Source organism: Cherax quadricarinatus, chromosome 54, assembly GCF_038502225.1.
Source record: "Cherax quadricarinatus isolate ZL_2023a chromosome 54, ASM3850222v1, whole genome shotgun sequence".
In the NCBI taxonomy this organism is placed as follows: Eukaryota; Metazoa; Arthropoda; class Malacostraca; order Decapoda; family Parastacidae; genus Cherax; species Cherax quadricarinatus.
Window position 1 is genome coordinate 14802623 of NC_091345.1, and position 26209 is coordinate 14828831.

General features: G+C 41.1%; 1 protein-coding gene across 3 annotated transcripts in view; it reads right to left on the reverse strand.

The window, feature by feature from the left end:
- Window positions 1–26209, reverse strand: part of LOC128699172 (speckle-type POZ protein-like) — a 117196-nt gene that overhangs the window by 14252 nt on the left and 76735 nt on the right. For all 3 annotated transcript variants that reach the window (XM_053791731.2, XM_070096654.1, XM_070096653.1), the window contains exons 2-7: window positions 10364–10943; window positions 9288–9430; window positions 6783–6904; window positions 4755–4906; window positions 4239–4366; window positions 2856–3033 (exon numbers count right to left, since the gene is read on the reverse strand). In XM_053791731.2, coding sequence (XP_053647706.2) covers window positions 2856–3033; window positions 4239–4366; window positions 4755–4906; window positions 6783–6904; window positions 9288–9430; window positions 10364–10943 — 1303 coding nt within the window. The remainder of the gene's footprint in view (window positions 1–2855; window positions 3034–4238; window positions 4367–4754; window positions 4907–6782; window positions 6905–9287; window positions 9431–10363; window positions 10944–26209) is intronic.

The following is a 26209-nucleotide window of genomic DNA, read 5'->3' on the forward strand; positions in this document are numbered from 1 at the left end:
ACATATACATGTACACATCTACATGTACACATCTACATGTACACATCTACATGTACACATCTACATGTACACATCTACATGTACACATCTACATGTACACATCTACATGTACACACATACATGTACACATATACATGTACACACATACATGTACACACATACATGTACACACATACATGTACACACATACATGTACACATACATGTACACATATACATGTACACATATACATGTACACATATACATGTACACATATACATGTACACATATACATGTACACATATACATGTACACACATACATGTACACATACATGTACACATACATGTACACATACATGTACACATACATGTACACATATACATGTACACATACATGTACACATATACATGTACACATACATGTACACATACATGTACACATATACATGTATGCATACATGTACACATATACATGTATGCATACATGTACACATATACATGTATGCATACATGTACACATATATACATGTATGCATACATGTACACATATATACATGTACACATATATACATGTACACATATATACATGTACACATATATACATGTACACATATATACATGTACACATATATACATGTACACATATATACATGTACACATATATACATGTACACATATACATGCACACATACATATATACATGTACACATATACATGTACACATATACATGTACACATATACTGTGGAAACTTATTTGGTCTCTAAAGTTCCACAGGACAGATCCGGCATGGCCGTAATGGAACGGCTGAGCTGGGTGGCCCTTATACCCCACCCAAAACAAAGCATTCTCTCGAGTTAGCGTGGATTGTTGGTAAGCTTATTTAATTTATAGATTTACCCTTCAGGGAAGGAGTAGGTAGTTTTACTGTTAGTACACATATATACATATATGTATATATGTGTACATGTATATATGTGTACATTTATATATGTGTACATGTATATATGTGTATATGTATGTGTACATGTATATATGTGTACATGTATATATGTGTACAAGTATATATGTATATGTGTGTACATGTATATATACATGTACACATATACATGCAATAAAATCACAGTAAACAGGTGATTTCAGAATATGCAAAACAACCACTCTGAAAGAATAGAGAAATTCCAAGCGCTTTCGTGACTACTCACATAATGTGAGTAGTCACGAAAGTGCTTGGAATTTCTCTATTCTTTCAGAGTGGTTGTTTTGCACATATATACATGTACACATATATACATGTACACATATATACACATACACATATACACGTACAATATACACATACACATATATACACACGTGTACATGTATGTACATGTATATGTGTACATGTATATATGTATGTGTACATGTATATATACATGTACACATATATACATGCAATAAGATCACAGTAAACAGGCGATTTCAGAATATGCACACGTACACATATATACATGTACACATACATGTACATGTGTACACATGTATACATGTACACATATATGTACACATGTATACATGGACACATACATGTACACATGTATACATGTACACATGTATACATGTACACATGTATACATGTACACATGTATACATGTACACATGTATACATGTACACATGTATACATGTACACATGTACACATGTACATGTACATACATATACACATGTACATGTACACATGTACATGTACACACATGTACACACATGTACCTACATGTACACATGTATACATATATACATGTACACATGTACACATACATGTACACATATATACATGTACACATATATACATGTACACATGTATACATGTACACATGTACACATACATGTACACATGTACACATACATGTACACATGTACACATACATGTACACATGTACACATACATGTACACATGTACACATGTATACATATATACATGTATACATATATACATGTATACATGTACACATACATGTATACATGTACATATGTATACATGTACATATGTATACATGTATACATGTACATATGTATACATGTACACATGTATACATGTACAAACATGTACATGTATACATATATACATGCAATAAGATCACAGTAAACAGGTGATTTCAGAATATGCACACATACACATATATACATGTACACATATATACATGTACACATATATACAATGGAATCTCAAATATCGAACTTTCGTCAGTCCAGAAGGCTGTTCAAGTGCCTTTACCGAATGAATTTATTCACATCAGGAATAATGTAAATTAGATTAGTCCATTTCAGACCCTCAAAAATACACTTATAAAAGCACTTACAAAAATACACTTACATAATTGGTTGTGTTGGGAGCAGTTCGATTTTTGAGGTTCCACTGTGCGTATATACATACACATATATACATTATATATATATATGTACACACACACACACACACACAAAACATTACATTCACCCACTGAGGCAGGGTGACAAAACTTTCACCATCACTGTTTTGTCCAAGGTATTCTGATGCTACAGTTCAGATGCCCTTCCAAACTGCAAAAATCCCAACCCCTCTTTCAGAGTGCAGGCACTGTCCTCTTTCCAGGACTCAAGTCGAGCTAACCTGAATAAAAACAATTAACATTACAGGAGCTCAATGAGCAATCCCATGTAATTGTACAGTACTGTAATAGAGGAAATCAGCTCTAATATACATTATTTAAGTATGGATACTGGTCAGAGCCCCCCATCGTAAGTCCGAGTCGTCGGTAAACAAGTACGTCGCTAAGTGACGAGAGGCTGTACTTCAAAATATTTTCACTAGTATAATATTTAAACAATTAAAATATAACAGAATCAGAAACTCACCTGCAAGAATAGCTTTGTGTGCCTGAAATTCCCTGCCAGATACTGAAAGCGTCACATCAGAAAATCGCTGAGACTCGAACAACCCTCCGAGGTCATCAGACAGGCGGCAGTCCGGCACTTTGAAGTGTATAGCATTGCTCTGCCCAGAGATGTTTACGCTGTCTGCGACAACCGATACCTGCGCACATTGAATCTTCAGGGAGGATGCACAGAGGAACCCATTACTATGACTAATTTCATTTACTTTACCATACTACCAGGTTAAACAGAATTTCTGGCAGACTTTGACTTTAGTGCACCTGTCAGTACGTTCTTTATGTATACTATCTGGCATTGTTACAGTAGAGCAACAACTTACAAAAAGTTACTGAAGAAATACTGACAGTTTATCACAGATGCAAATTCATGAATAGAGTACAATTAAATTTTCATTATGTATCCTTTTACTTAAATAAATATGAAAAATTGAAATATTTAGTAGTGTCCAATTTTGTGCATTATATGCCAACTTTGCCACAAACATAAGCAGTCCTTTTGCAAATAATTTATGGGTGTCAAAATCCCATTAATGTCAAACTATCCCAGAAAATTGCTGAATATCAACTCTCACAGCCAAGTGAGGTGGGTGATCTGTATCACATTACAAGTTGCTTACAGCCCAGTTTTAAAAGGGAGTATAGTCACAGTAAACTTTGACTGCTGAAAAGTAAAGGGTTTTCAACCCTTAACAGTATCTTATCTCTAAGATAAAGGCAAGCAAAATATGCAGGATAATGTATACTGTATATGGAGAGAGAATGGGACAAGATACAAATCTGAACCCCTCAAGGGAGGTTCCTTGATGCTGGTGAGGGGCTCTTGATCTAAGGAATTGGATCTGTGCTCCAGTTCCCTGAATTGAGCCTGAATGCCTTCCATCCCCCCCCCCACACACACAGGTGCTGTATAATTCTACAGGTTTAGCACTCCCCCACGATTATAATACAAATCTGCACACAATTTAGTAAAGGTACAATAGTTTCCATCAGGATAAGGTTACAAGCTGTATAGAGGGTCAATATTTCCTTTAAAAACTACTCTCACACTCTTCAAGATATAGATCAACTACCTCCTGAAAACTAGTCTCGGCTAAGTGTTACTATGCCTAATTTGTAGCGGTGATTAATGAAATACTGCACTATACCCTGAACAAAAGTTGTTGCTCTACTGTAGTATAAATATAGCTTTGGTAGAAAAAAAAAGTTTTAAAGAGCATCAGTTTATAGGAAAGACCCCACAGAATTGATAATGTATACTTCCACATATGGAATGTATGGAAAATACCGGGGAAGCTTCCTTAAGCAACATAAATAAAGTTCACCACATCATGAAGGACCAGCTTACCTCACAATAAAGTGTTAATTTATCATCCGGTAGTAACCCATTAGCTTCATCCAACAGGAAGTCTCTTCTTATAAATTTCTTAAAGCCCCAGTCCTTGCCTTGCACAAACCTGTATGCTCTTTGGCTCTCTGTTAGGGAAAAATATAACTATTAAACATTTTATAAAAAAAAATTACTGCAAATATTCCAGCGCTTTCTTTATACACAGATTTCTTCGTTGGTCCATACGTAGATGGATAATTTTCACTGCTGTGGTTCCACTTTTAAATACTAAAATCATGAAAGTGTGCAACAAATGACCCATCATCTAAGCGAGTTTATTATCCCTTTACTGGCACCTTGGCTGAAAGATCCTAAAACTACAAAAATGTTTAGTAAGTGTCTTCAAGACCAAGTATCTTAATTTGTTGCAACTTGTATGGACCTTTACACAATACATTATAGAATAGCAAAAATCATAATGACATTTCTCAACCCCCCCCCACCCCACCCCACAAGAAAATCTGGGACACTAACCCATAGCTTTAGTTTCTTCTCTTTTTGCATTAAGGATGGAGAACTTGAATTTGGCTCGAACTTCTGACTTGTTGGAGGACACCAAGAGAAGGTAGAGGGAAAGATAATCCTTACTTTCTTCATCCAGACCCTTTGGATTCACACGTAAACACCTGAAATTAATAATAGTTGTACTTCCAGGGCATGTCTTCTTGTTTGGTATAGCCTTGCAGCTTTTGGTAGAGTTACATTTTGAGTTAAGTGTTGAGCCGAGGGTTAGGAATTAGATTGTGTCCGAGAGTAGTTAAACTCTCAAAGCTCTTCAAAGGTTGGTAATAAATGCATTTATTTCTCTTGCAAGTGCTCTTTCATGTTCTGCAGATGATGCAATCCATGCCAGCCACCAACCACCAATTACTGATGGGGGAAAAAAAATGTAAATTCCAAAAGATCTAATAATGCTGTGCCATTCACCATCTTAAATATGGCAACTGACAAATACCAAAAGCTGTTTTTCTTCATGGGAGGTTCCATGAAGCCAGCGAGGTGCTCACAATCAAAGGAATTGAACCTGATTTCCTTCCAAAATTCCCAGAAGCTTTACACATGTTCTCTTTGGAAGATGCAAAACAATCACATTAGACGTTTTCAAAATACAATAAGAGCAAGACTTTGCAATAAGCAGCAGGATAAACAAGAGGTCTCAATCTTAAATTACAAAAGCAATGGAGGAAAGTTAGTTCAGCACTATGAGAGACCATGAGTACAACTGGTTCTGTACCTGTAATTATGCACACACATGCAAATGAGCCACTTTTTTTTGTATCAGGGTAGCAAATAAAATGAACACAAGAGGGCTTTTTTTTTTTTTTTTTTTTTAGAAGGTATGATAGGTTCCTGGATGTCAAAAATCAGTTAAGCTTCCTGCTTGTACAGTAATTAGTTGGACCAAGAGTTGTGAGTACCCCTGCAAACTAAGTACTGTAAACTCAAAACATCAATGTCCCCAAAACACAAGACTGCCATGTGCAAAAAGTAATATAAACTAGGTTTTTGAGGAATAGCGAATCTTGCCCTTCATGCAGCGCAATAACCTCAACCCCACACGTCATGTCTCATCCTAGTGCTCTCTTCAATCTTGTCTACTTCAAGTGCACTCTGGCTGCTCCTGTTTATCAAACCCTTGAAGCAAAAAAAGGGCTCATCAGCTCACATGAATGACTACTTTTAGCTGCCAGTAGAGGGGAGCCTGTGAAGGAGATATGGACCCTTCCAATGAAAATCTGCAGTCCTTAGTGTTAATATACTGTATGTACTGTACATACAATGTTCATATACAAAGATACATACCACATAGGTGCACTCACAAACATGCACAACATATACACATGGGGCCAAGAGCTATGACTTGACCCCTGCAACCACATTTTGACAAGTACATACACACAGTGGACCGAGGGAAGGGAGTTGCTCAAATTGTGATCCCGGTATTAACATGTCCAGAGCTTTACTACTAAACTACAGAGCTAATAGGAAAGCTTCACAGAAGGCACTAATGTGTCCTTTGTGTCAGAGCCAACTGTGACCCATCTGTCCTTCCCCACAGTCCCAGCAGCTTCCACAGTATATCTATCCTCACCTCCCTCAAAGCCACATTCTATAAACTAAGGTCAAAATGAATGACAAAATGAATAAACAAAAATGAACAAGGGGCTCAAACCGTGGTCCCGAGATTAACAGGGCCAGCTCAAATTATTATATACATAAATGATTATGTACATGAAATGGTTGTGCATATGTACTTATTACTGTATTCATTGTGTGTATATCTTTTAAACTTAGTTAAAAGCTTAAGTTTCATCATCCTGCCGTAACTTATTTCAAAGCTCAGCCTTATTCAAGATATAACTATCCCATGCCACTCAGTCTACTAGCACCCAAGAAGCTTGCTTACTGCCCACCAAGCCTGTGAATCAAAACCAGGTTCCTTTGTGTAAATGCACTTATGACAAACAAAACTATAATTTGTTCAATATGAAAGGTACTCACCATTTAAGTTTGTCATTGGCACCAGCAGAGAAAGTAGAGGACTTTAGAACTTCTCCCATTTCTTCCCTACAGAAGCTGAAGTTATTGATGGTCCACATATAACTGAACTTTATCACTTTAACCTGTGTGAGAACATTTTTTTTTTTTAATATTTCTGGCATCAAAAAATAATCTTTGCCTATATTTCTTTTCTAGTTATTAACCATTTATATTGTCGTCTGTTCTGAAGAGCAACACAGCTGCACCCATTTTAATTATAAACCTTTTGTTGTTCCCAATTCAACTTAATTTAAAAAAAAAAATCGGCCCATTAGGAACATTTTAAAGTACAGTATAGACAAAAAGGTTAATTTTCAAATTGTGGGTTTGGTATGAATTGCTGCAACCAGAGTACTGCAACATTTTTCACTATTACCACTATACACAATCCCCCGCACCCAATTACACACATAATACACAGTGATGATGCCCTTTCTTTGATAATGACCATTATGTTACACCAAAACTGCTACCTTAGCCTTTGTTCCCCCCTCCCCCTCTGCTGCTCCGCTACCTCTGCCACCCCTCCTGCTGCTCCGCTACTCTAGCCTTCCTCCCCCCCTCTTTGCTAAACTCACCTTTCTCATGTTGCTACCTTTGCCAACCCTCCCTCTCCCCTACCCCTCTTCTCTCCTCGCCCATCATCCCTGGAGAGAGGGTGTGTTGGTGTGCACAGGAGATGGTCGTTACAGAGCAGCTAAGATGAAGAGGAAGTGAAGGCTGTAGAGATTCTAAACTTGCTCCCATGGCAACCAATCTTTTTCCATTAATTATATTTATGCGCACACAAGTACAAAACACGTATGGATTATTAAGGAGAAAAAGTAAGAGTAGAGGGGAAAAGAGGATGGCAAGTTGGGGAGGAAGCAACAGCAGAGGGGAAAAAGTAATGGGAGTGAGGGGGGAAGTAATGGGAGTGAGGGGGGAAGTAATGGGAGTGAGGGGGGAAGTAATGGGAGTGAGGGGGAAGTAATGGGAGTGAGGGGGGGAAAGTATTGGGAGGGAAGGGGAAAGTAATGGGAGAGAAGGGGAAATAATAGGCTGAATAACTAGAACCTTCAAAAGAAGGGACACCAAGCCAATAATGACAGTACTCTTCCAGTCACAGGATTGGGGGCTTACGTTGAACTTTGTGCGGCTAGCACGAACAGCCTGGTTGGTTATCAGACCTGGAACCGAACCACTGGGGCACTGGTTGTCTAAACACTCGCCAGATATTCACAACGGGAGGGGGGGAGGGAAAGATCAGAGGGGAAATAACAGATGGGAGCGGAGGGGACAGAGCAGATGGATATCGAGGGGAAAATATGCATGGCAGCAGAGTAGAAAAAAAAACGGGAGCGAAAGTGGTAGAGGGACTATGCCCTCTAGCACTTTCTAGGTATGGTATAAACCTTGGTAATAAATACCGACAAGTTGGTTTAGAAAGACACGTAAGCAAACACTAACATATTTATTAGAAAACGTTTCGGTCCTGGGACCTTGATCACTTCTAATATAAAGAGGTAGAAAGACATTATATATATAGGCGGAGAGTGAGATGTGACGCACGTGACCTGAGGAATGTCATAAGAACATAAGAATGGAGGAACACTGTAGAAGGCCTACTGGCCCATGCGAGGCAGGTCCTTATCAAAACAACCTCTACCTATGATGAGGACAGGTAGACGATGAAATCATGTGACTCCTGTGTTGTTGGGTTGGTGCTGCTTAAGGTTGTTTTGATAAGGACCTGCCTCGCATGGGCCAGTAGGCCTTCTACAGTGTTCCTCCATTCTTATGTTCTTATGACATTCCTCAGGTCACGTGCGTCACATCTCACTCTCCGCCTATATATATATATGTCTTTCTACCTCTTTATATTAGAAGTGATCAAGGTCCCAGGACCGAAACGTTTTCTAATAAATATGTTATAGTGTTTGCTTACGTGTCTTTCTAAACCAACTTTCTAGGTATACATCTCTTATCCGGTCCAGCATGTACGCATTTAGGACTTCAAGGCATTCCCAGTATTTTTAATGCTTTACTGGTACAGCAGAATGCTATATGTCAGACCTTTCTCATGTTCCTTTCGTCATATTTGATGATCCTCTTTTGCTTTGTATACTGTATCCTTTTTGAGTTCATTCTTTTCATATCTAAGCAGCTGGAACTTACCACCAATGAATGTCATTTCTCCACTGCCCGCTGGAAAGCACCAATTATATTAGCAATTTTTCCGCAAATGATACCAAACTGTGGCACCAGAACAGTACCTTGGGATAGCGAGCTTTTTAGCTTTTTAGTCGAGGAAATTGGGAAATGAAGACAGGGGAAGAAGGAAGTAGTAGAGGGATGAAACAGACAGGGGGCGGGGGGGTGACTAAATTTAGTGACAAGTCTTTTCACTTTAATAGTTAAAATTATGAAAAAATTTTAAGTTTAAAGAAAAAAGTAAATTTATGAAGGTCAAAAAAGGCAACTCACCTGAGTGTAGCACCAGTTTTCAGCCACTGGCATGTTATTCTCTGGGGGTAGAGGGGAGGGAACCCTGGACACCGACATGCTGACTCCTCCTGAGGACACGTGACCTGCACCTCCACCTCCGTGTACAGAGTGCGCGTGACCAACTGAAAGACAAGGCCACGCCTTAGTGTCAACATCCAAAATGCATCTGAACAGCCATTCAAACACGCATCTCGCCAATAATTTATTGTGATTGAAAGTGTGGGGGGGGGTTAAATCCATTTACAATACACTTTTTATATCCGTGTTTTAACTTAAATTTGTTAAGCATCTGTTGATATCTCTATTACACATTAAGCATGTTGGAGAAGATCCCAAATAATGCGTCCACCAACAACGTTGCATCAGTTACGCATTTGGTTTATTCCAGGTTTTCCCCCAAACAGCCTTACTGATCAGTGATGGGTCTCAATTTTCAGATCTGATAGTTAAAAGAAATACACCACTAACCTTCTAAGAATCTTTCCTGCTCAACAAGCAGGAGGCATGTTTAAACAACTATCACCAACAAGAACTAACATTTTAACTCCAATGTCTGGGATATATCTATCTTTAACACATTAAAACAAACACACCCTGATCCCCTTTTTAGGTATGGTTAACAACAAATTTCAGGTAACTGTTTCATTCACTGAATTGTGCTCTTTTTTTTTATCGGACCTAAAATAGATGTTTTCATATGATTTGAGAAAATACTGTATTTCAGTTGGCTACTAGCGCCAACAGCTTAGTCGATCAGGCTATCCACAGGGAGGCGCTGACCTGCGAACACGCCACGTAGCAGGTGACGAGTGACTGATCAGTGATTAGTACTTAAACTTTTCAAGTTCCCACTTGATTCAAGGAATTTAATCTATCCTCTCTTTCCTTGGAACGAATTTGACTGCCTCCTCTTGTTCCCCCCCATGGGGGGAACCCCTACAAGTGTCGCACTCCTCCCATGATTAAAATACTGAATTATCAAATCAAGCACTAAACCCACAAGGGCCATACAATACTGGAGAACTAACGAAAAGTACATGTAAAGCACTACGTACCTAGAGCTGGGTGGTGGGCAGGAGGGGTGTGTGCTTGATGGGGCACAGGTGGATGCTGCTGTACGTGAGGCGCTCCCCCGACGTGTGCTGCTCCTGCAGCTGCTGCAGCTAAGGGCGGCGGCCCTTGGTGGGGCTGTGGTGCGCCTGCTGCTGCCGCTACTACTGCTACTGCCGCTGCTGCTTGCTGGTGCTGCTGCTGCTGCTGCTGCTGCTGCTGCTGCTGCTGCTGCGGAAGATGAGGCTGATGATTTGCAGCGTTAGGTGCTGGCTGGGGTTGCTGTTGTTGGTGTTGTGCCTGCCCGTTGTTAGCAACAGCTGGGAGCGCTGCTGCTGCAATGGCTGGCTGAGGCTGTGCTTGTGGTTGATGAGGTTGTTGCTGTTGCTGCTGGTGGGGTTGCTGGGGCGGCTGTGGCGGAGGTTGCTGTGGCGGGGGCGGGGGCGGGGGGTTGTTATTGGAGTGGGGCTGAGGCGGCAGAGCCCCAGACACACCGCCGGAGCTCCCGCCTCGCGACTCCACGGTGGCGGCTGACGCTGCCCAGCACAGCCCCGACCCCGACCCACCTCCCCACACTCTACACACCTGAAATAGTCACAAACTTAGTACACCATAAGACGAACTTTCATGCACAGTAAACATGAAAAACTGTTCAATAACAAACTGTCAAATGACAGTAAAAAAAACGTTAGCACTAAAAAACTGTTTATAACAATAAAAACCCACTTACAGCTCTGAAAAAAAGTGGCGGGGGAGAAAAAAACATTGTCACGGTTTTGAATTCTGCAGTATACAGAAATATAGAATACCATTAATATTCATGAGCAATATAAGTAACTACAGTTCGTACCACTAAAAAAAATACCCAGGATTTGCTGCAATGAAATAAGGATAAGTGCAAATCATCTTTAATTGCAAATTATCCTTAGTATCCTCATCACTGCATTAAGCGCGTCCTCGTTCCCAAATAGGCAGGAAGGAAGCTATTTGATTTACTGTGCTCTTCGGCCTACAAGGTCATTTGGCGCTTTTGACACCTAAATTCAGTACCGCCACAAACAAATATTGTAAAAGTTTAAACTAAAGCACAAAGCTTAAAACAATTCAAAATAAAACGCAGTTTGGTAATAGAGTTGTGGATGAGTGGAACAAACTCCTGAGTACCGTCATAGAAGCTAAGACCTTGTGTAGTTTTAAAAATAGGTTGGATAAATACACGAATGGATGTGGGTGGGTGTGAGTTGGACCTGACTAGCTTGTGTTACCAAGTCTGGTGCCATGCTCCTTAAGTGGAAGTGACCTGACTGGGTGGTCATTGTTCAAGGCCGGGGGGTGGCATGAACCTGCTTTGAATGGGTCAGTAGGCCTGTTGCAGTGTTCCTTCTTTCTTATGTTCTTACAACACCAAGCTAAAATATATGTTGCTAACAGCTGTGATGAATGGTTTGAAAAACCGACAAGTTGAAGATTGAGACACTTATGCAGCATTTGGGAATCTTTATTCAGGAAACGTTTCGCCACACAGTGGCTTCATCAGTCCAATACAAAGAGGAAGGCGTAAGGAGAGGAGGAGAATGAGGTAATCAGTCCCTCAACCTGGAGTCGATGTGTTCAGTCCATCAATCTTGTAGAATGTACAGCATAGGGCCGTAGACGTGGCTTATATACTGTAGTGAGGTGACGTGAAGCAGATGGAGGCGGGGTCATAGTGGTACCTACTTCGACTAGTGGATGGTACCACTATGACCCCGCCTCCATCTGCTTCACGTCACCTCACTACAGTATATAAGCCACGTCTACGGCCCTATTTTGTACATTCTACAAGATTGATGGACTGAACACATCGACTCCAGGTTGAGGGACTGATTACCTCATTCTCCTCCTCTCCTTACGCCTTCCTCTTTGTATTGGACTGATGAAGCCACTGTGTGGCGAAACGTTTCCTGAATAAAGATTCCCATATGCTGCATAAGTGTCTCAATCTTCATATGTTGCTAAGGTATGTAATATTACATTTACAATATTTTAGTATCTACTATGAAAAACAGCAAACTGTGAAAATAAATGGTATAAAATACCGACACAATGGAAACAAATATATGCAGTTTAATGTGGTCCTTTATTGACAACGTTTCGCCCACGCAGTGGTTACCTGGAGGTTAATAAATTAGACATGTGCAAGATTGAGACACTTATGCAGCATATGGGAATCTTTATTCAGGAAACGTTTCGCCACACAGTGGCTTCATCAGTCCAATACAAAGAGGAAGGCGTAAGGAGAGGAGGAGTATGAGGTAATCAGTCCCTCAACCTGGAGTCGATGTGTTCAGTCCATCAATCTTGTAGAATGTGAACATTAAAATGGTATAAAATACCGACAGATTGTTAGGTAAGACACATATGCAACAGTTAGGTATCTTTATTTCGAAACGTTTCGCCTACACAGTAGGCTTCTTCAGTCGAGTACAGAAAAGTTGATAGAAGCAGAAGATACTTGAAGACGATGTAATCAGTCCATCACCCTTAAAGTTTTGAGGTGGTCAGTCCCTCAGTCTGGAGAAGAGCATTGTTCCGTTGTCTGAAACAACAATGCTCTTGTCAGACACTGCAACATCATGGAATCTTAATTCTGAGGACATGTACATAACCTTCACGACTACGACAACTACTTCTACAACTAACCCATCTCTTTGGGAAGGACCTACTTCCACTGGGGAATCCCGCCTACCAGTGAATATGCCCTCGTCTGCTACACCTGACGTTACTATATAAGCGCCAGGATTCTTTCTTCTGCTTCAGAATCTCCACGACTATGGTGCTGTTCGCACCTACTCCTAGTTTGAGGGACTGATTACCTCATCTTCTGTACATAGTTCTACTGTCTTCAAGTTATGTCCTAGAATTTGTATTGATAAAGCCACTGGATGGCGAAACGTCTACAATAAAGATACCCAGATATTGCACATGTGTCTTACTCTCATCTTGTCGGTATTATATACCATTTCGTACACAACAATGCTCTTCTCCAGACTGAGGGACTGACCACCTCAAAACTTTAAGGGTGATGGACTGATTACATCGTCTTCAAGTATCTTCTGCTTCTATCAACTTTTCTGTACTCGACTGAAGAAGCCTACTGTGTAGGCGAAACGTTTCGAAATAAAGATACCTAACTGTTGCATATGTGTCTTACCTTGTAGAATGTACAGCATAGGGCCGTAGACGTGGCTTATATACTGTAGTGAGGTGAGGTGAAGCAGGCGGAGGCGGGGTCATAGTGGTACCATCCACTAGTTGAAGTAGGTCTTCGTCCAAAGGTTGAACAAGTGTTGAAGAGTTCTTTGTAACAAGATCTAGTGGATGGTACCACTATGACCCCGCCTCCGCCTGCTTCACCTCACCTCACTACAGTATATAAGCCACGTCTACAGCCCTATGCTGTACATTCTACAAGATTGATGGACTGAACACCGACTCCAGGTTGAGGGACTGATTACCTCATACTCCTCCTCTCCTTACGCCTTCCTCTTTGTATTGGACTGATGAAGCCACTGTTTGGCGAAACGTTTCCTGAATAAAGATTCCCATATGCTGCATAAGTGTCTCAATCTTCAACTTGTCGGTTTTTCAAACCATTCATCACAGACACATGTGCAACTCTTGGGTATCTTTATTGAGGAAACGTTTCGCCACACAGTGGCTTCATCAGTCCATACGTAGGAGAAACTTGAACAGGAGGAGAATGAGGTAATCAGTCCCTCAACCTTGAGTCGATGTGTTCAGTCGATTCAAGATTGATGGACTGAACACATCGACTCAAGGTTGAGGGACTGATTACCTCGTTCTCCTCCTGTTCAAGTTTCTCCTACGTATGGACTTATGAAGCCACTGTGTGGCGAAACGTTTCCTCAATAAAGATACCCAAGAGTTGCACATGTGTCTAATTTATCAACATGTCGGTTCTCTGAACCATTCATCTACAAACCTGGAGGTTATTCCGGGGATCAACGCCCCCGCGGCCCGGTCCATGACCAGGCCTCCCGATGGATCAGGGCCTGATCAACTAGACTATTACTGCTGGCCGCACGCAGTCCAACGTACGAGCCACAGCCTGGCTAATCCGGCACTGACTTTAGGTATCTGTCCAGCTCTCTCTTGAAGGCAGCCAAGGGCTTATTGGCAATTTCCCTAATGCTTGATGGGAGGCTGTTGAACAGTTTTGGGCCCCGGACACTTATGGTGTTTTCTCTTAGTGTACCAATGGCGCCCCTACTTTTTATTGGGGGCATTTTGCATCGCCTGCCCAGTCTTTTACTTTCGTAGGGAGTGATTTCTGTGTGCAGATTTGGGACCATTCCTTCCAAGAATTTCCAAGTGTAGATTATAAGAACACATAAGAACGAAGGAACACTGCAGAAGGCCTACTGGCCCATGCGAGGCAGGTCCAAGTCTCCTACCGGCTTAAGCCAGGTCACATTGACTTAAGGGAGGAACACGGCAACCGACCTGGTAGCTCAAGCTATCAGGTCCAACTCGCACCCACCCACATCCACTCATGTATTTATCCAACCTATTTTTAAAGCTACACAACGTTCTGGCCTCTATAACTGTACTCGGGAGTTTGTTCCACTCATCCACAACTCTATTACCAAACCAGTACTTTCCTATATCCTTCCTGAATCTGAATTTTTCCAACTTAAAACAAATGCTGCGAGTCCTGTCTAGGCTAGATATTTTCAGCACACTATTTACATCCCCTTTATTTATTCCTGTCTTCCATTTATACACCTCAATCATAGCCCCCCTAATTCTACGTCTTTCTAGAGAGTGCAGATTCAGGGCCCTTAGTCTATCCTCATAGGGAAGGTTTCTGATACATGGGATCAACTTTGTCATCCTCCTTTGTACATTTTCCAGAGAATTTATATCCATTCTGTAATACGGTGACCAAAACTGTGCAGCATAATCTAAATGAGGCCTAACCAATGATGTATAGAGTTGAAGAACAACCTGAGGACTCCTATTATTTATGCTTCTTGATATGAAGCCAAGGATTCTATTAGCTTTATTGCGAACACACACAACCATTTAATTAACTACAGAAACTCAAGACTTATCGCCACAGAAGACAACACTCGATACCGAAGAATCCTGGAATCTGGTTTGTAGATGAATGGTTCAGAGAACCGACATGTTGATAAATTAGACACATGTGCAACTCTTGGGTATCTTTATTACGGAAACGTTTCGCCACGCAGTGGCTTCATCAGTCCATACAAAGGAGAATCTTGAAGAACAGGAGGAGAATGAGGTAATCAGTCCCTCAACCTTGAGTCGATGTGGTCAGTCCATCAATCTTGAATAGAATACGGCATACGTGCGGAGGAGCAGCTTATAAACAGTTGGCAGGAGAGGTGCAGCAGACATAGGTGGTGTCACATTTGTTCAATGTGACAAGATTGATGGACTGACCACATCGACTCAAGGTTGAGGGACTGATTACCTCATTCTCCTCCTGTTCAAGATTCTCCTTTGTATGGACTGATGAAGCCACTGCGTGGCGAAACGTTTCCGTAATAAAGATACCCAAGAGTTGCACATGTGTCTAATTTATCAATCCTGGAATCATCGCTTATCTCTATAACCAACAATTTCAACCAGAACAATGGCTTCTATAACATAGCTGAACCACTTGCCAAGAAACTTCTTCATTGCTATCCCACATAAGAACATGGAACACTGCAGAAGGTCTGCTCACAACTTATCCAATACCCCTGCCAAGCTACCCAAGATTTTAGACTATAACCCCACCCGGTAGATCATCAGATGCAGCATTCTCCACCTGACCTCAACATTCTGAACCTGACTATAAATACTCACGTACTTTCCACCCCAGTAGATCTGTTTGTGACTTGAAAAAGCCCACTGTGTGGGCGAAACGTTGTCAATAAAGGATCACATTAAACTGCATGTGTGTTTATGTTTCCAAACAGCAAACTGTCATGAACACAGGCATGGGGCTGACAGAACCACAGTCCCAGTGACAAACTATCGGCAGGACGAGACTGACAAGAAATTTTTAATCATGGAAAGCGCTAAACCCATAGGGGTCATGTGAAGAACAAGTCTAGTTCCTTGGATCAAGAGTACCAAGCCGGCATCAAGACAATGATCGGGCTAATTTTAATCGGGAAGGGATGGGGAAAACACTAAACCCATTTGACGTTATAAAGCGCCTAAATAATGCGAAGCATTCAGGTTATATTCATGGAAGAAAAGAGGATAAGCCCAGTTTCTGGATCAAGAGTTCCTCACCAGCATCAAGGCCCATGAGGGTCCACGTTTTCTTCTGGTTTACACAAAGGTATTAAACGCTTATATATATTGCATTTATAGGTGTTGTAACATATTTTCTATTTTTTTTTTTTTTGTTAACAGACGACAATCGGACTTAACCTGAACAGAAATTGGCATTAGACTATACATATGTATATAAGAAACACACTAAGGCTTTAGATCGAATTAAACTCGTCTGAACTCTGCGAAATTTCTGCTTAACAGTTATGATTTGTAGATGAATGGTTCAGAGAACCGACATGTTGATAAATTAGACACATGTACAACTCTTGGGTATCTTTATTGAGGAAACGTTTCGCCACACAGTGGCTTCATCAGTCCATACAAAGGAGAATCTTGAAGAACAGGAGGAGAATGAGGTAATCAGTCCCTCAACCTTGAGTCGATGTGGTCAGTCCATTCAGTCCATCTATTCAAGATTGATGGACTGACCACATCGACTCAAGGTTGAGGGACTGATTACCTCATTCTCCTCCTGTTCTTCAAGATTCTCCTTTGTATGGACTGATGAAGCCACTGTGTGGCGAAACGTTTCCTCAATAAAGATACCCAAGAGTTGTACATGTGTTTAATTTATTAACAGCTATGAGTTTGTTGGTAATTTCCCTTACGCATGAAGGGAGGGTGTTTAGTCTCGGTCCCCTTACATTAACTTTTACTGTACTCGTTTTCTTTTAAAACTGGTGGTAGTTTGCACTGTATTCCTTTTGCCGGCTCGGGACCAATCATTCTATGATTTTCTAGATGGGTACCAACAGCCTGATGAATCAGACCAGCAACCAGGCGGCTTGATCTGGGAGCGGAGACTCCCCGAAGCTAGTACGGGCAACCTACGTTCACCTACCCTCAATTCTCTATATTATACAAATAATCACTCAAGATTTCTTCAAAATGCATTCTTAATGTAGTATTAACTTCTGAATTTATGTGATCACATTCGTCGACACTAAAAAAAAAAAAGGGAGGGGGGGGGGGGAAGTGTCATTCAGAGTTTTGGTCATGGGACAAACCTTCTGTTGGCTTGCTAGTAAGAAATCAGGTCACAGTGAAATTCAGAGGTCTGTAATTTCATCCTCTAAAATCACATTAAAGATGCATGATGCATATACGTACTGTCAATCTCTTAACAGTAGACTATCATCAATGGTCTGCTGCTGTAAGCCTCAGACGTGTCTCATGCACGCGAACCGTAAAATGTAAAGGGATCCAAACAATACTGAGGAAAATAAAGTCAACTAGTAATTATAATCAATTGGTGAAAGCTATAATAAGTCGTACACAAATAACCCTAACATAGGAGAGAGGAGCTTACGGCGACGTTTCGGGCAGACTTGGACCATTTACAAAGTCACACTGACTGTAAATGGTCCAAGACTGACAAACGTCGTCTTAAGCTCCTCTCTCCTATATGCGGGTTATTTGTGCACTGTTCCAGTCACGGTATTGTGACTTTGTTCTCTATTGTACGAGAGCAACCCGTCCTCTAGCAGTCTAGCCTACCTTTACACACCACAGAAAAAATAAACTTTCAGATTTTAACATGCATTATCGCTCACACACCATGTTGCAAAAAATGTCGAGTTCCCCCCCCCCCCCGCCTTAATCTGCGGCAAAATACACAACTACATTGATTTATGTAATGTACCCTATTATTTTCGTAACTTTGTGAACATACGTTCAGATACTGATTTTGGGTAATTCCTACTAAAAAAAAAAACTTAAAATGAGGTTGGGTTGCCGAGGGAGGGCCAACCGGGGCAGCGGCCCCACCTGGTTAACAAGTAAATATCCAAGTCACACTTCTATTTGCCAACTGCACCTACTTTACCAATATAAATTACCTTCCCTAAACCCCCCCCCCTCGACACACACACACAGCATTGTATTAGACAATCACGTACAAAAATACCACAAACCGTCTTCAGATATATATTTTTCCCCTACCGTACTTCACAGTTTCTTGGATTATTTTTTTTATAAACTCTTATCACTTACCGCATTTGTAAAATTCTTTAAAAAAAAAAAAAAAAAAAGGCCCGACAGTGGCGATTAAGCCAGGTTCTAGGTATAACAAGCATGGGTGTAAAATGTATAAAATTCCATCAAGTTGCATAATAATGATAAAAGGAAGAAGGGACAACAGTTTATCCTAGCTTTGTGTCCGTTTAGTAATAACCACGTTACATGATCTTTGACTATTAAGCGATTGCCGAAATGAGCCATGACGCTTGGGCATAATTCAAAGATGTTGAACAGAATAGAATGACTGAATAACTGGATTGAGTAGTATTGTACATTAGAGACAACATTCAGCCAGGAAGTTCATATCAAGTTGAAATATGACGGTGCAATGGCAAGAAACCACATACTTGCCTAATTATGCTTGCAGGGATCGATTCACATAGCCAATGGCCAGACCTCTTAATTGCTATGTCTTTACAAAAGTTTCCAAGCAAGACAGCTAAGAAACAGTCAAGACCGAGGCATCACTGACACTTTTGTAGATGAATGGTTCAGAGAACCGACATGTTGATAAATTAGACACATGTGCAACTCTCAGGTATCTTTATTGAGGAAACGTTTCGCCACCCAGTGGCTTCATCAGTCCATACATAGGAGAAACTTGAACAGGAGGAGAATGAGGTAATCAGTCCCTCAACCTTGAGTCGATGTGTTCAGTCCATCAATCTTGAGTAGATTGATGGACTGAACACATCGACTCAAGGTTGAGGGACTGATTACCTCCTTCTCCTCCTGTTCTTCAAGTTTCTCCTATGTATGGACTGATGAAGCCACTGGGTGGCGAAACGTTTCCTCAATAAAGATAACCAAGAGTTGCACATGTGTCTAATTTATCAACCTTTGACAGTCTTCCCCTCCCCTACCTCAGCTCTCACTGTGAAAGACTACTAGTCTTTGGCTTTACCATGTCTGTCTGAACCTGTCATTATGGTAGAAGAGACAAGGTGTAGGATGGTAAGAAGTAACCATACAAGGGGGTGAAATGGAAGCCTGATAAAGGTTTTGCATACAAAACTAATTTATGGATAACAAAAGCTAGATACGTTTCTCACATATTCTATCACACAGGATGGGCTTCATACATTAGGTAATAAAATTTGTCAGACTTAGTAATGACGATATCGTCAAGCCTCGACCCGCCCCCATACCAGGCTTTCCTGGGGCTGGCCTGATAAATCAGATTTATGGAAGCAGCCGCACGCAGTTTAATATATGCACCCAGCCCTGACCAGCCGGGCTGTGGCTCGTCCGTTGGATTGCGTGCAGCCAGCAGTAACAGCCTGGTTGATCAGGCTGATCCACCAGGAAGCCTGGTCACAGACCGGGCCGCGGGGGCGTTGACCCCCGGAACTCTCTCAGGTAAACTCCAGCCCGGCTGATCAGGAACCGACTTGAATTTACAAGTCTCCTTTTGCAGAGTGCCGAAGGTTTACTTTTAATCATGTATAGTGAAGAGCGAAGGGAGAATGTTTACTCTATCCCTTAGCATTCGTAGCACGCCTGCTTTTCATGGGAGATATTTTGCAGTCTGCCAAGCCTCTTGCCTTCACACTAAGTGACTCCAGTGTGCAGGTCTGGGATCAATTCCTTCTAGAACTTTCCAAGTGTAGATTAGGATTCATCTTTCTCGTCTACGCCCCAAGGAGTACGGTTCAAGGGACTTGGCTATTCTCAGTAGTTCCGCATGCGTAATTAAATTCGAGCAGTGAAGGTTTTCCGTTTTCGTTCTGCAGAGAGGAAGCTAAGGGAGACTCAGGATCGGGTTAGTCTAGACTAGTAGTCTCCAACCTTTTAGTATAAAAGGACCAATCTGAAAAGCCAAATTTAAAGGAGGGCCGCATTTTACAATGATTGATATTAACATACTTATAGCATTATAATATGGTAAAATACTAAAAGACGTAAGATTTAACAGGTAAGTGGTTCAAGTTCGTTATAGATAGAAACACTATTTTAATTTTTATGAAACACTTGAAACTAAGGTAAATATAAGTTCTATAATGGAAAGAAATAAAATTTTAACGTATTTACTAATTATTGACAGTACATTAAATAATACAAGTTCCATTATCGTAAGAAAATCGTAATGCTAATGCGAGAGAGTGAACGTTTCCAGTAAGCTAATATCTACTATGCTGGTTCCTCAAAGTCAATCTGATGCAGACGCTCATCAGTAAGCCTACATCTAAGCTTGGATTTTACAAATTTCATTGTCTGCAAATGTTTGCTCACAGATATAAGTACTACCGAAGATGGAAGCATGCCAGCAGCAAACTAATGTAAATGTGTAAACTCCTTTGGCAGAGATGCATAGAATTCCAAAAGGGTTTCTTCTTTAAAAATACTTTCCATCCTATAGCTGACCTGAAGGTCATGTAGCATGTGCTACTAGGATAAGCCGGAACTGACCAGAAGTCAAAGGTAGTTGTTAGAGTGATAAGATTTTGGTGTGAAATGGCTTTCAATATTTTTTAATCGATGACACTCTGCAGTGTGGAACCTATAAAAAAGTGAATTCATAATTTCATGCGAGGGCCGCATCCATTTCCTAGAAGGGCCACATTCGGCCCTGAGGCCGCAGGGTGGGGGACCCCTGGTCTAGACGTTAGAGCGTAGGACTAAATTTACAGACCGCGGTTCGAGCCCATCGTCCACCCTTGTTTATTCACACAACCTAAACTTCACATTGGCCCACACTGAATTACATTTGACAAGAAGCCAGTACTATAGTTCCAGTATTATTCTGCTATCTCCATGTGGATTCATCTGTTATGCCAGTGCTTAGATGTACAAAATATTTAGAATTCTTATTCGATGAAAATATCAGAGTTAAGAGAATTTAGTCAATGCAGTTTCAATGTACTCTGTGCTGTAGAGATAACAAGAAACAACGAAAGTTGGACAAAATGTAGCAAACAACGAAGAAATAATCAGAGAAACACGAAAACAAACTGACCACATCATAGAAGTACAAACAAAATATAAACTTAGGTGCAGGGAACGCCAGCAATAATGCAAGAGGACGGATGTTCAGTAAATTAATTTGAACAACCATAAAAGTGGCTGGGACAAATTTACAGAACTATCAGAGATCCTTGGAAACAATCATGAACACCTTAACTCCTCACCACTGCGTGGAAAAACTGAACACAAACAAACAAGATTCGTATTAAATTTGTACTATTGAGGAACCTAGATCAGATACAAAAAGAGCGTATAAGATTGTATAGAAGGAAATGGGTTAACGAACTGCTTAACGTGAATGTCACAGCGAAGGAAAGAATCTTGGATGAGAGATCAACACTGAACAAAAACTAAAGCTGTCGTAACAGATAGAAGCCGAAAGGGCGCAAAAAGTCATCCAGGATATTGCAAGAAATCCCAATTTCTACACGTATGCAAAATCCAAGCTAGGAACTACCTGTAGAATCGGACCTTTAATAAGAGGTGGTTCATATATGGATGATGAACAGGAAACAAGTGAAATTCTAAAAGACCACTACAATTCTATGTTCAGTAACCCATCAAATGAAAGTAGGGTGAAGAATGCAGAAACTTTTTCATTCCATATGAAGGCCGTGCAGACCAACTGACATTAGTACTCATCCTACAGAATTCGAAAAAGAAATAGAAAACATGCCCACTAACTCAGCACCTTAATAAGCCACGGAATAACTTAGTTATAATATAGTGCAAGTACTAATAGCATGACCTCTCAGTATTCTTTGGAGAGAAATCTTGGATACCGGTGAAAGAGTGCAGACAGCCCATTTGCCTTAAAAAGGAAAGGTAGCCAAGCACTGGCCAAAAATTACACACCAGTAGCCCTAACATCCCATATCATAGAAGTTTTTTGAAAGTGATGAGATTACAAATTACAAGCTTTATGGAACAATCTGCACAACCCAAACCAGAAAGGTTTTTAGAACAAAGATCATGCTTGCCAACTGCTTAACCGATGACAGAATTACGGAGGCGTTGGAAGAAAACCAAAATGCAGATGTTATGTACACACATTTTGCAAAGGCGTTTGACAAATGCGATCGTAGGGTGATTACCCACAAATTGAGGGTGATAAGCATAAAGGGAAGAGTAAGCAGATGAATTTAAGATTTTATCTCTTTAGCTTTCCCCCCCCCCTTTTTTTCTTTTTTTTACACAGGGTTTGACAAGCTTAGGTTAAGGATCCCTAGTTTTATTGACAAGCTAAGAGCTGTTACCTACATCAGCTCATTTGAAAGCATTTTACGGTTATGAAACATACAAGTAGAGAACAGGATGAAGTTGGAGCCATCTGTGGGCCAGCATCTTCATTTAATCAACCAACTATCTCGTTGACATCATAATGCTGTACGAATGTGTTACAGACTCGGGGGATAAATGACCCCAGATAAAGTGATGTTCTGGAGAAGGTTACAGCCAGTGAAGTTGCTACTTTCTGCCCGTCTTGTGGTATAGAAGCTTGCTTCTCGCTGTCCTCGAAGTGGATCCACGCAGATGAGGGGAAGGGGCAGGCAAACCAAGAAAGTGTAGCATACTCAAGGTGTGAGCGTACTTGTGCCTCATACAGAATCTTGCAACCCTTACTGTCAAGCAGATGCGAGATACGTCGAAGTGCTGTAGATTCCTGGCTGTTTTGTCTGCAAGATTTACAATGTGGTTCTTCATGGTCAGTTTGGAGTCAAATTTCACCAAGGATATCAAGTTCTTCCCCAGGTACCAACACCCTCCCATTCATACTTACTACTGCACCGGTATTACCATCATGGTGCCTAGAGACCATCATTTGTGTTTTCTCAGGTGCAAATGTTACTTGCCATCGGTTTCCCTAAGCTGATATAGCTCTTAGCTGGTAATTGATGTAGCTTAGAGCAGCTGGCATTTCTTCTCTTGGATAAATGAATGGGATTCTGCGATGAGATGAAGGTCATTGAAGTAGACATTCCATAATAATGGTCCCAGCATACTTCCTTGTGAAACACTTGCTCCAATAGGATGTCTTGCTGATTTTGTTCCATTGAAAACTACCCTTAGAGATCTACCATGAAGGTAATCACTGATGAGACATAGCATAGAGCCTGCAATTCCCAATGCTTGCAGTTTTGCCAAGAGGCCCTGGTGCCCCACTCGGTCGAAAGCACCAGCAATATCCAGTGCTACCAAACAGCTGACTTTGGATTCATCCAGTGGCCGGTGCCATTTAGTGGAGAGGTTTAACAACAGATCAGCAGCAGAGTAACCTTTCCTGAAGTCATATTGTCGGTCACAAAGTACTGAGTGGTAGTCAAAAACTGTCATTTGTCTTGAGATTATTGTCTCAAGGATCTTGCCAGTGATTGACAGGAGTGGCACTGGTCTGTAGTTGCCGATTTCTGCTCTGCTCTTCTTTTCGTGAACAGGGATTACATTTGCATCTTTCCACAGAGAAGGCCATTTACACTACTAGGCAGTGCTGAAAGATGGGAGTTAGAGGTGCTGCTAGCTGGTCTGCACATCTCGGCAGTCTTGGGCTCAACTTGTCTGGGGCCCACAGCCTTTTCTTGGTCGAGCGATTTAAGGAATGCACCTCCTCCTGCCTTGTCATCACTGACAGTTTTGAGACAGTTCTTGCAGCTAGCAAAGGAGGGTCCCTTGCTGGATCAGGATCTTGCATTTTGGTAGCAAAGTGTTCGGCAAAGAGGTCCGCTTTCTCTTTACTAGTAGAGGTGGTCCCATCCTGTCGATTTAGAGGTGGAATGAGTTCATCAGGCAAATACCCTTGTCTGTCCTTGACCAGGGACCACCAGGTTTTGGAGCCTACTCTACCTGATGCTAGCGCTCTTTTTGTGTCCCATTTAGAGATGGACCGCTTTTGAACTTCACCCATATGCCTACAGGCTTGCCTGTTAAAGTTCCTGTTATAGGTGGTAGGGTGTCTCATACCTTCGCCATGCCTTGTACTTAGCAGTAGCAGCCTCTCTACAACGAAAGCCAAACCAAGGCTGATCTGTAGGCTTCGTCACATATTGCCGGTGAGGGATGTGTTCTTGTTGTAGATTAAGGATGTGTCCAGTTAAGGCTTTCACTAAGTTCTCAACATCCCCTTGGAGAAGCATTCCAATTGGTGGCGGCGAGCTCAGAGTAGAGCTGGCCAATTACCTCCTTCCCATAGCCTGGCTGTGTGTGTGGACTCCACCTCGTTCTGTTGGGATCTTAAGTGTCATAAAAACAGCCTTGTGGTCAGACGATCCAACACAGCCGAGGGATTGACATGTAACTATACCTTCTGCTAGATCACTCACTACTGGGTCAAGGGAGGAGCCAAAGATGTGAGTAGGGAAATCAACAAAGTTTCTCATGTCAAATACCGCAAGAAGGTCATCAAAGCCCCTCTGTACAAGAAGTTGGTTGAGGTCACCAACAATTATGATACGTTGACAGTTGTGTTGGAGCAGAACAGAGTTTACATTTTTCCATTAGAAAGTTGATAGGGTCTGCACGTTGCCACTGAGGTTTGTTCATTGCATACGCTAGTACAGAGGTACTAGTGTTTATGCACAGCTTGAAGAACATTTCAAGATGAGTAGGGATGGCAACACCAATGTGCTGGGCTTGTACACTTTTAGAGAAGCACACAGCAACACCACCTTGCCCTTGCCTGGTTACCCCTCATCCATGAGGGGCAACCAGCAATTCTTGCAAAATTTTCTGGAGTCCTGTCGTCCAAAAATATTAACAACAGCTATCATGTAGGAGTGTTGAGTGTTCACAAAATTGTGCGAGTTCTCCAACATTGGTAATGAAACCTCTAATGTTGTCCGACAGGATTCTGATAGACCGACTCCTATCTCTCTCATTTTAATATATATATATATATATATATATATATATATATATATATATATATATATATATATATATTATGGGGTCCACCTCTGGTGTAAATTGTGGGACCCATAGCCTCGGAGAAGTGGATAAAAAGGCTTCAAGGAAGAATATTTGGATTTCTTCCTGAAGCCATTTGAATATTCCACTTCCCCTACCACCCCATCTTTTAAACTATTTTTTTTATATATATATATATATATATATATATATATATATATATAAATATATATATATATATATATATATATAAATATATATGTGTGTGTGTGTGTGTGTGTGTGTGTAGTAGTAGTAGTAAGTAGTAAGTAGTAAGTAGTAGTAGTAGTAAGTAGTCGAGGTCAGTAAGTGCAGTGAGTAGAGTAGTGCAGCAGTGTGCAGCAAGTGAGTGCGCAAGTGGTGTAGCAGAGTAGAGTGTGTGTAGGTAGGCAGAGTGTGGGTGTGCAAGTGGCAGTGGTGGCAGGGTAGTAGTAGCAGTGGTAGTGGTGGAGTAAGTGGTAGTGTGAAGTGGTGAGTAGTAGCAAGTAGTGAGTGCAGTAGTAGTGCAGAGTGTGAAGTGTAGCAGAGTGTAGGGTGGCAGTGATGTGCAGGTGGTAGTGTAGAGTGTG